General features: G+C 35.7%; 2 protein-coding genes across 2 annotated transcripts in view; both read left to right on the top strand.

Moving 5' to 3' along the window:
• The window catches only part of LOC141813877 (putative inactive purple acid phosphatase 16), a 7,334-nt gene extending 4,810 nt beyond the window's left edge, over positions 1-2,524 (top strand). Inside the window, exon 5 of the mRNA XM_074701876.1 lies at positions 2,112-2,524. Coding sequence (XP_074557977.1) covers positions 2,112-2,324 — 213 coding nt within the window. The 3' untranslated portion in view covers positions 2,325-2,524. The remainder of the gene's footprint in view (positions 1-2,111) is intronic.
• A 2,127-nt stretch (positions 2,525-4,651) lies between these two features.
• On the top strand, positions 4,652-11,566 carry LOC141813221 (hexokinase-3-like). The gene is made up of 9 exons (XM_074701149.1): positions 4,652-5,123; positions 6,445-6,595; positions 6,683-6,865; positions 7,845-7,919; positions 9,257-9,412; positions 9,528-9,626; positions 9,704-9,831; positions 10,863-10,944; positions 11,080-11,566. Exons 1-9 carry the CDS (start codon positions 4,852-4,854, stop codon positions 11,434-11,436), a joined length of 1,503 nt encoding a protein of 500 aa, XP_074557250.1. The 5' UTR covers positions 4,652-4,851; the 3' UTR covers positions 11,437-11,566.
• The last annotated feature ends 115 nt before the right edge of the window (positions 11,567-11,681 follow it).

Raw genomic sequence — 11,681 nt, 5'->3', positions numbered from 1 at the left:
ACTTTTTAAGATTTCTGTGAAGAATTTCTTAATCCATTTGCTAAATGTGTTTCTAGAACTATACTTACTCATACGATTAAAAAATTAGTAAAATAAGGCAAAAAAATTTAATTAAATAATTTAATAAATTAAATAATAAAGTTTCTTTATATTCTGATATTTGAAGTGATCATTGGCAAACACATTGATATATGGATTTATATATGGATGTGACTTACTATTGGATCGATAACTCCTGGAATATCCAAAAAAGATTGTTAGCTTATAGAGTTTTGATAAATCGCATATTGCTCACAATATCTCACACTTATTATATTTAATTTTAAAAGAATATGGATTAATTCATAAAATATTTTCAATATCATTTGATAATATCAGTTCTAATACCGCTAGTAGTGATGAACTAAAATTTATATGTCAACATATTATTGATAGTTTAGTTTTTCATATTCGTTGCGTATATCATGTTTTAAATTTATGTGTTCAAGATGAATTAAGAATTTTAGAAAATCATATTAAACCAATTAGAACTGCTATTTCCTATTTATGGTCTCACTTACAAAATTTCCACGTGATGTACCAACATGTCGGAATTCAACATATCTATTGTTATAAGATTCATTTTAATATAGAGAATTATTATATTTATTTTTTACACAAACTATTAATAATGCTAATATATATTTATTTTCACACCAATGGAATATTTGTATTAGTATTTGTGAAAATTTTAAAGTATTTAATGATGCAACTGAACAACTTTTCATTTTTTATTATGCTACTTCTCATTTAGTTTTAATGAATTTTTGTAACGTAGTATTAGTTTTAAATGAAAACAGTAACAATGAATTTTTATCTTTTTGTATATTAGTAATGAAATCGAAATGAGAAAAATATTTTTTTCATATTCTTGAAATTTATTTAGTTGTATTTATTTTTAGGCCTAGATATAAATTAGAAGTTTTACAAGAAATATTAGTTTTGTATTATAATGCTTTAATTCCGTTTAAATATTCTTCTTCTCCTTATTCTAATAATATTGTATATAATATTAGATATTATTTATATGATATTTATAAAAAATATATTATAAAATATGAAATACAAATTAATATTTTTGAAACATAAAATACTAAAAGTAGTAATTTAAAATTTACAAAAGTACAATTTTTATTAAAAGAACGGATGAAATATTCTACGAGGATTCTCAAATTCCACATAGGAACTTAAGAATTATTCTACGATTTCTTTTAATTTTAATGAAGTAAATAACGAAACGGATTTTGATATCCTAAAGTACTAGTCACTGAAAGTTCAAATTTTTCCTGTCCTGTCTATGATCGTCAAAGGAATTTTAACTTGTCTAATGTCAACAATTGTTGTGGAATAGATGTTCTGTATTGGTGATAACATATTAGATGAATGATGATCGACTTTATCTCCTGACTCGTTGGAAGTCCAATCATTACTCGATGATTGGACCAGAGCCGAAAAAAATCCAAGGAATGTAACTTTTAGATGATGAAGTCAAAGAATTTGATACCAAAGAACAAATAATATGGGAATGAAAAATGGAAGTGAGTAGCAATGCCACTTCTTAAGATAAAAATGTAAGAGAATTATGTGTGTTTTGATTCTCTTATATTCCAAGGGGATACGTAGTAACTTAAATAAGTAAAGTTCTTTTTTATTTTTATTTTTTTATGAATTTATCATTTTAAATTTTGTTGATATAATAATATTGAACCGTAATGAATCATGAATCAAATTGTGAACCGTAACCGTCTTAGACGATTAAAGTTAAAGATCGATCTGTCAAAAATAGTCGATTTCAAATCGTGATCAAGTCAGTCCTAGATGGTCTGAGTTTGCCAATGACAGTAACTAAAAGAGTCATAAACTGCATCATACTTGGTAGAGTGATGCTTTACTTGCGTCTGACGATTCGTTAGAAATCTAAAAGAAATGAATCTATACTTCTTTTGCCTAATGATATTTATAAATTTAAAATAAATGAAGCTCTATTTTTAGTTTGTGTGTGACTATAGTAGCAAATGACTTTCTTGTTCCCTATTGGGATCTTTGTTTAACTTCTATTCACCATCTTGCAGGCAGTTTTTGCTGGCCACAACCATGGGTTGGACTGGTGCTGCCCTCACAAGAGTCTATGGTTGTGCTTTGCTCGCCACACCGGTTATGGAGGATACGGCAACTGGCCAAGAGGATCGAGGATCATTTCGATAGATGAGCAACCATTCTCAATCACTTCTTGGATACGAATGGAGGATGGAACTGAACACAGCCATGTTGTCTTGACCCCTTAAATTGATAGGGCAATTGCTTGTTTACGAACAAGGTAACTAAGGTCGTCAATTGTCATACGAGCTATTTGCAAAACTAGAAAGCCATTGCATTGTCCATAAAATTTATTCTAGTTAGGAAGCAATACATGTAAAAGTTAATATAATCGATATAGAATGTGCTTTGCAACTAAGTATATAATTGGGGAGAGCTTTCGAATTGTCCTTGGAGCATAGTTGAGTTGATTACGACGGAACAGAGTTGTTGAAGTGGATAAATATTAAATCTCGACGAAACAGAGGCAATATCTTCCTCTGTCATAGTTAATTATAATTTATTGATTTAATTATCTTCTTATAGATGATTGTAGGATTGATCGTATGAAATTACTGAGTGATGAATTTCATTTTTTACTACAGGACAGAGCCTCCGAGCATAAATTCAACAAAATAAAAGAGGCAAATAATTATTGGATAAAAGGTCGAGTGTCTTGAAGATCAACAAGCAGCCGAAAAGTATGGCTGGGGATTTTGCTGATCTGTCAAGACATAAACTGTTCGATCAGACAACACAAAGTGTATGGCACAGATTGGGCCACCACTCATAAGTTGATATTCTTTTGCAGGCAAAAATTAAAAGAGCAGTCCTTTATTCCTAAATCATTGAAGGGACCCTAGTTACGACGTATTTATAAGAATTTTTCTCTAAATAAAGAACGCAATCAAAGGATGCTGGACCTCATATTTATCCTAGTGGTCATTTATCTCACCCGAGAGATAGTCAATGGAGCTAATTGAGATTTATCTTTTTTGAAAGGACCAAAAGACATCATACCTCATAGTCATTTATCTAAATATCTTTTATAACTATTTTGTATTATTATTCTTCAAATCTCTTATTTAATTTTTAAACCTATCAAATGTGCTATAACATCTACATATATTATAGCAGTTACGATTCCATAATTATTACAACGTAAATAAATAGATTCAATCTGCATTATAACAATTACAGTTTTGTAACTGTTACAATATAAATAGTAAGTAAACAATGTAAATATTTTTGAATAGGTTAAGCATGCCATGTAATAGTTATGAAACCATAATTGATATCACGTGAATATTTTTTAATATTAAATATATAAGACTTATTATAACAATTATGATGTAACAAGTACCAAACTATAACGGTTATAATGCATCCAATTGAATTTAAAATTTAGAATTTAGACCGTAGATAACAGTACAAAATACTACCGAAGGATATTTGAATAATTATACACGATTGAACAATAAAAAAAAAGATTTTTTAATAAAAAATTTAAATGAGATACATAATTTAGAAATAAAAGAATACCTTTGCTTCTCTTTACCCTAAAAAGACATTATCCTGGGCAAATGAGTGAGGCTTGAGCGAACCATCGACGTGATTATCCTTAGAATTTTCATTTCTCTAGTAATTAATATCTCGTATCAAGTGGCTTCGAGGGAAGCGAAGAATCTTCCTCGGTGCAAAATTATGCGGCCACCGTTTTTTTCCCTTTTTGGGCTCGTGGGGGGACTGGAGAGCCCCTCGCTTAGTTGGTTATTAGCGGAGGACAGCTGTACATCTCGTGCGAAGCGAAGGCCACATCGAAACATACAACTCCTTCCCATGCTGTCCCCCGCGTCTCTCCCTTTACGGGGGCCCCACTCTCTCATCCCGTGTAAACAAAGGTACCCAGCGGGCCAATCCAAACAGTGTGCCGACCAAAGGGCAGAATAAAATACGCAGCAGCCGATGGCCGTTCGCCCGTCCGCGGGGGCCGCACCACTCCCGCCACGCCGCGCCACGCCACGCCACGCCAGGCTCGAAATAATTCGGCACGTTGGACTCCTTCCGTCAGCTATTGGATTCTGGATGAGAAAGGGGGATCCGAATCCGAAACCGAATCGGCTTCTCCTTGTGTCGCTGTCGTCGATCTGCCTGCACAACCGACACGGGTCGAACGCGCGCCTGCGATGAGTCCGATCCGAATCCGATATTTCTCTCGTCGACAAGGGGCAAACCCGTCAATTCGACAGCACCTCGCTGTCAGCGCACTCCAAATTTCGCTGTCCATTTGATCTCTCACATTTAAAACCATTTATTAGGGTAAAATTCATTCTACCCCATGATTTAGCATATTTCTCAAAATACCCTTCTAAAATCTAAAATATTCCCATATTTACTCCAATAAAGTAAGAATTTAAAGGGCACTTTGACATAATGATAACTGTGGGGGGTTAAAACGAAATATTCCCATATTTATCAAAATAAAGAAACCCCCCGAAAAGGCGACAATAAACTCTTTCTCGAGTTCATAGTTCGATATTTGCTTCGATGTCACTGGCGTTTCATCGAACTCGCTGATCTCCTCGGCCGCTGATCGCCGCCGTTCTTCTCCTCGTCGGCTTCATCCGGCCGGGTTTTCACCCTCTTCCCTGCTTCCTCCTCTGGCGCCCCTTGGTAGGTCGGGGGATGAGGTGATTGATAGAAGGGTGGCGCGGTTGGACCCGGGGAGCGTGCTCGATGGGTAGGTTAGGGTTCCGGGTGGCGTTGGGGTGCGCGGCCGTGACGTGCGCCATCGCTGCGGCGCTAGTGGGCCGGAGGCTGAGGAGCAGGAGGCAGTGGAGCCGAGCGGTGGAGCTGGTGAGGGAGTTCGAGGAGGCGTGCGCCACCCCTGTCGGGAGGCTGCGTCAGGTGGTCGATGCCATGGCGGTGGAGATGCACGCAGGGCTCGCGTCGGATGGGGGTAGCAAGCTCAAGATGTTGCTGACCTTCATCGATAAACTTCCCGATGGGTGAATGATCTCTCTCCTTTGTTTCGTTTTCCATCTGTCTATTAGAGTTTTGCAGTTTTCTCCTTACAGAAGATCGAAGTTCTCACCCTTTTTTTGGCGGAGGCTTTAATTGCGGTTATGCAATCGCTTGTGCGCTTTGTTAAACTGGAAAAATATTTTTTTCCCTGCTCGTTGCGCCTGTTGAATCGATTCATTTCTTGCTCGTTGCGCCTGTTGTGTGTTTACAAAAGCTTTGGCTCACTATTCCTTGCTGTCTAGTCAATGTAACCGATCCACTTTCACAGATAAACTGATTCTAGATGCAGAGTTTTGGAATTGTCCGTCGGTTTGTTGTTCTGGCTTCTTATCATTTTAGTTCGTAGCTAGCTTGTTAAGTTTCCGTTTATTGCTTTTTGGGTGCACATACATAAGATGTTCTCTCATAATAAAGACTAGAGACAACTTAAAAGAATTACTGTTGTTTTCTTAGACTAGATTGCTTTGTTCTACAATGCATTTTATAATTATAATCATGTTATAAACACACCAAACAAATGCAGTGTTATAATAAGTTGTTCAGGCGGCACCTTATGTGGCTGCCTATCTGTATATGATTGAGGACCATAATGCAACTTATGTTGTTTACTTCATCGGTTAGGATTACACTGCTTATGCAACCTGCATTTGTGAAGAGGCTGAGAAACATAAAATACTGTTCATTTCAACCAGTTTGGATTGAATGGACCAAATAATAGCTTCAATTATTACTTGCACTGTCTCCCTGTCAAATAATAAATCTTTTACTTGCCTCCTAGTGAGGATTAGTTGTTGTAATTACGACACACTTTTATAGATGGAATTTATTTCATAGAGTTATTCTCGGGGAGAAAGGTGAAAGATTCGGTCATCTTTTCTTTGATGTACGTATATGTGTGCATATCTGCATGTATATGCACGCATTGACAGCTGTCCCCTTGTCAAATAATAATGCCTTTTTTTGCCTCCTAGTGAGGTTTAGCTCTTGTAGTTTAATACGACATAGTTTCTAGTCCGAGTTTATTTCATAGAGTTATTTATGGGGAGAAAGGTGAAATATTATTGATCTTTCAATGTCAAATTCAGTTGATGTTCTAAATGCTGAAGAGTTCAGTCATCGTTTCTATGATATATAAGTGTGTGTGTGTGTACGCGCGCATGTATATGCGCATATTGATGCCACTAAATACTAATGGTCACCATAACTTTCATAAAGCCAGCAATATCTATGTATGTTGATTTCTTCTGTGCCATCGCATCTCTGTTTGAGTTGTTTTGTTTTGATGATTGTGTACTTACCTTCCAGGAGTGAAGAAGGTACATACTATGCTCTTGATCTAGGAGCTACTAGTTTTAGAACCCTACGGGTTCGTCTTGGTCGTAAACCATCCATGATATTGAATAAAAAAGTTGAGTGTCAACCAATTCCCAAGGAATTAATGACCGGCACAATTGAGGTGTGTAGCACTATCCTGTTTGGCTGGTTTACTACTTTTTTGTGCTTTAGCTATTTTTTCGGTCACTTGATCATATTATGTGTGCAGGAACTGTTCAATTTTATTGCATTGACATTAAAGAAGTTTGTCCAAAGAGAAGAAAATGGTGTTGATCAAATATCAGATAATACTAAAGATCTTGGGTTTACATTTTCTTTCCCTGTGAAACAATTGTCTGTATCTTCTGGTCTTCTTATTAAGTGGACTAAAGGGTTCTCCATCAAAGACGATGTAAGTTGTTCTGAACTTAATGTTCCATTGTTGTCACCAAATTCTTGTGATTAGGCTATTTATTTGTTTTTCTTTCTGTGTATTAAAGTAAATCTAAAGATGGAACGAGTGTCTTATTAGATAATGATGTTAGATGCTCAACACCATGTGAAAATTGCTATAAGATAGTGTTTCTCCTTGGAGTTAAGGTACATGCATCATTGCATCCATGAATAATAACAGAGAAGCAGAATAATATTTAGTTTGAGGTTTTAGAGAGGCAAGTTCTAAAAATTCAAATATTGTTAACACTCGGCTTAAATTCACAGTAAGCCTTGCTATTTTCCAAAGGGCGAGTTGGTGCAATAGTAAGATTGACTATTACAACTTAGAAGACCAAGGTTCAAGTCAAGCAAACAACTTTGCTATTCAAGGGTAAGCCTACACACATTGACTACTCCTATACCCAATCTTGGCAGAACCAGATTCTCTGCTTTGTCCTCATCGCTTTCTAGATTTTATCATGCATCTGTGATAGTTAAGACCCACCCCCCCAAATTTTCAGTTGCTGCGATCATTTGTCCAAGTGTATTAATATTGTATTGTGTGCTTGTATATTATGGTCATTCAGTCTGTTTTTTTATTTCATTGTGCATCTGAAGTAGCTTCCCTGCTCACTATTTCCTTCAATGCATGATTTCATGTTTCTGTTTCTGTAATGCTGCAAAATAAATTACTCTTTTACCAAATGTAAAGTGTTATTGCTAATTAGATGTGTTAGTTACACTTAGTGAGTATAGCAGCTTATGGAATGTTATGTCAATGCCCATATATGGTATAATATCAAATTTTAAATGGACTGAGAAGTTTGGACATTTTTATTACGGTTGTCCTTTGTGGATACATTTCATGTCTTGTTAACCTAAGATTGCCAGTGTCTTGATTGGTAGAATGCAGATACAATTTTTGTGATATGGCTGAACTTTAACTCTGGGTTTAGGTTGGAAGGGACGTTGCACAATGTTTAAATGAAGCCATGTTAAAGGCTGGGCTGAACATGCAGGTTGCAGCATTGGTATATTCTTAACCTTCTTGTTCCCAACTTGAATATTTACTGGATTGCATGTATGATTGCACCCAATATATTACAATTTGTAAAATTAATTTTTGTAAATATTTCAACGACTAGATAAACCAGAGTTGCTTTTGATAGTAGATATATGATATATCCATATTCATTTCAATGCATTCTTTGAGTTACTAAATAAAAGAATGTGTGCATATAATCTCCTGATGTTGTATTTGCCTTACACCAATATTCTCAGAAGAGTTTACATGTATGTTTTTCATGTTGAATAAACATTGTTCTTACAATGGACATATCTTATTTAAGTGTTCAAATATTCATGGTGTATGTAACTTGCTGCAACATTTGTTTTTAGATGCTGTGAGGTTGTAAGTTACCATTGAGAAAATATATTTAGAAGGCTTTTATGTGAGCGAGTAACTGATTTCTAAAATCCCCACACCTAGCACATGGGTTGGTTAAGTGGAAGAGAAACCATGTCACTTCCTCTCCAATTACATCATCATATTAGTGGGATGAAATGAAGAGAGATAAATCATTTGCCCTTTGTAATCAATAAATCACACAATGTATTCAATTCTTATGACTTACACAGAAAGTCTGTTAGTCTCCCTAGCTAGCTTTATGTTGTAGCATGAACAACATTTAATCTTTTTTTTTTCCTCTATCTTCAAATAGTATTTTTGGTTTGCCTATGGATGGCAGAATGTAATTTTATTAGGACAGGCAAGATGACTATTTATACATTTTGTAAATTGAAATGTCTATTTTTCATAACAAATTTGGATGTGGATAATTATTATGATGGAGTGTCCGGAGTCATTAGAATTATAGTTAATGTTATGTAAGTTTTGAATTTGAATTTCAGGATAAAATTGAATCATCTGATATTTTGACTTTTGCTGTTAAGAGCGATTCTTAACTTGGAATTTATCTAATTTTATATGTGACATGGAATTTATGCTGTTACCTCAAATTTGATATCCACATTTTTAAGGCCACAAATATATTCCCAATATATACATGTATGTATGTATGTATGATATGATGCAGACTTCACTCGTAATATTGATGAGCGGCATAGATCTAGAAATAATTTTAGTTTCAACAAATTAAGAAAAGAAATAAACACTTTTTTGTTTATGGAAGCTAATAAAATTACATTTGATATATGCTTTTGTAACTTGCTGTGTTAGTTATTTTGTTATCATCATAACTAAGAGTCTTATCCTATTAGTTTGTCTTGTTCATTTCCTTTATCTTTACGTGGAGCTGTCAGGCTTCTATTCATGCAATTTGAAACAATTGTACGGCGGTCTAAGCAGGTGAATGATACTGTTGGCACACTAGCTCTCTGCCATTATGGTGATGAGGACACTGTCGCTGCAGTGATAATTGGAACAGGAACGAATGCTTGCTATCTTGAAAGGACTGATGCAATCATTAAGTGTCAAGGCCTTCTAACAAACTCTGGTGTCATGGTATCTCTCATTGGTTTATTCAAATCAAAACATTTTGAGCTTATTTTCTTATGCTGCACGCCACAATGTCAAATCTGATTATAAATCCTTATTTCAAAAATATTGCACTGACTAGGTTGTCAACATGGAATGGGGAAATTTTTGGTCATCACATCTACCAAAAACTTCCTATGACATCTCTCTTGATAATGAGAGCTCTAATCCCAATGACCAGGCAAGATTTTGTGCTTTATCATGTATGTGCACTTTGAACTTGACTGAGAAAATTTTGATATTGTTTTTGTGATATAGGGTTTTGAGAAAATGATCTCAGGGATGTACTTGGGCGAAATTGTTAGAAGAGTGCTTCACAGGATTGCAGAGGAGTCTGAAATTCTTTCAGATGCTGCACAAAGTTTATCAGTGCCCTTTGTCTTAAGGTATGACATTGCTGAAACTGTTGGTGATTGCCCCTTCAACTTTTGTTTACTGAATTCTATCTGACAAGCATTTTAGCGGTGGCAGCCAAAAACTAAGTATCCATTCTTTGAGTGTTGTTTTTTATCTATCATTATCCATCATGGCAGTAGTTTGAGATCTCTTTAATGGATCTTTAGTTACTTTCTTTTAGGTTTCCTTGATGTTGTCCCTGTGTAGTGTGGATTTGTTCTGGTGCATTACTTCTTTTAGGTTCTCTTAGTTACCAGATTCTTAGCCAGAACAAGTTAGATTACACTCTTGGATTCTGATACCTGAATTCTTAAACCATTCGTCAAAGTTTATCTAGTAATAGGGGGATCTTTCTAGTATGATTTTATTTTAAAAACATTTATTTATTATTTTCTCAATTAATTGGACTTTGTAGGCCTGTGTGGACATGACATAGATACTATTAAGAAAAATAAGGTTGAGTGAGTGGTTTCGTCTGTGAAGAAGCTCCAAAGTAAGTTTACCCGGGTTCGAGTGCTTACTGTTGCACGAGGAGGAAGGAGATTTTGAATCTCAATGGTGATGCTCTGAGGTGGTGGAGTGGACGGCCTGCGTTGCTAGGAAAGTTAAATGATCGTGCCTACGAGGGGAAAGTGGGGGAACAGCATTAAGAGGAAGGGAACTAGCAATTAGAGTTATAAAAGCTAAATTCTATTATGAGTTATTACTTGAAGTTATTTAATTTGAGTTATTATTTTGGGTGAATGACTAATAGTGTGATATTTATGATAGGGTTGGATTAATAATAAAAATTTGTGGGTAGATTAATTTGAGAATTTGAAGACATTTATGGTAGAACATTTCGTCTACATTTGATGATTTAGGGGGAAAAAAACGCTTTCATTAATTTTTACCCTACACTTCATGCTTGAATCCTTTATCAGGGACTTAAAAATCTTGCTTGTTTCTTATGATTACGTACTGTATTATGCATTTTAGTTTTGTATACCGAGATTATCCTCTGATACACTTACTCCTTCAGGGCGCCTCTAGTGGCCGCGATGCATGAGGATGATTCACCCGATTTGAGAGAAGTCGGAAGGATTCTTGAAGAACATCTGAAGGTAGACACCATCGCACTTATTTTTTTTTCCCCCTGTAGGATAAACCATCATACTCGCTAGTTCCCTTTCAAATCCATATAAGCAAGCCATTATTATTCACATCTCTATCCATTCTCCTGGTGTGGCCTTCACCAGATGTATGGAGTTTCCATGAACGCAAAACGGCTTATCGTTCATGTGTGCGATATCGTCACAAGACGAGCTGCCCGATTAGCTGCAGCAGGCATAGTAGGCATATTGAAGAAGCTAGGACGCGACGGCAGCGGTGGGGTTGCGAGTGGAAGAACCAAGGGCAAGCCAAGGAGAACAGTGGTGGCGGTTGAAGGCGGCCTCTACACCGGGTACTCGATGTTCAGGGAGTACTTGAATGAAGCCGTGGGGGAGATTCTAGGGGAGGAGGTAGCCAGGTATGTGCTGCTGAGGAGGTGTGTGGATGGATCAGGAATTGGAGCTGCTCTTCTTGCTGCAACATATTTATCAGCAAATAGATAAAAAGAAGAAGAAAAAAAAGAGAAAAGGCTTTTTCTATAGAAATGTATCTCCTGTGTAAATTGTAAAGAAATTAGTTGATAATGTATATACAATTATGTTGTGCAGTTTTTTTCCCCCTTTGATTCTTCTAGTCTGTGATTTTATGTGAGTAAATTTTTGTAAGTGCATGGAGGTTGACATTTTAATCAGTTAATCGCAAGGAGTAGATGAATGATAAGTTGCCACATGTCAAATAGAGGAGCAAC

This window comes from Curcuma longa, chromosome 20 (genome assembly GCF_044706935.1).
Source record: "Curcuma longa cultivar G26 ecotype Majalengka, Jawa Barat chromosome 20, ITB_CL_G26_1.1, whole genome shotgun sequence".
Lineage (NCBI taxonomy): Eukaryota > Viridiplantae > Streptophyta > Magnoliopsida > Zingiberales > Zingiberaceae > Curcuma > Curcuma longa.
This window is presented reverse-complemented; position numbering and strand designations above follow the sequence as displayed.

Excerpts from the sequence above, each read along its gene's own strand:
- LOC141813221 (XM_074701149.1), top strand. The coding sequence starts at position 4,852 with ATGGGTAGGTTAGGGTTCCGGGTGGCGTTGGGGTGCGCGGCCGTGACG. Across the intron at positions 7,920-9,256 it reads ACATGCAGGTTGCAGCATTG|GTGAATGATACTGTTGGCAC; the intron begins GTATATTCTTAA and ends CGGTCTAAGCAG. Across the intron at positions 9,627-9,703 it reads GCTCTAATCCCAATGACCAG|GGTTTTGAGAAAATGATCTC; the intron begins GCAAGATTTTGT and ends TTTGTGATATAG.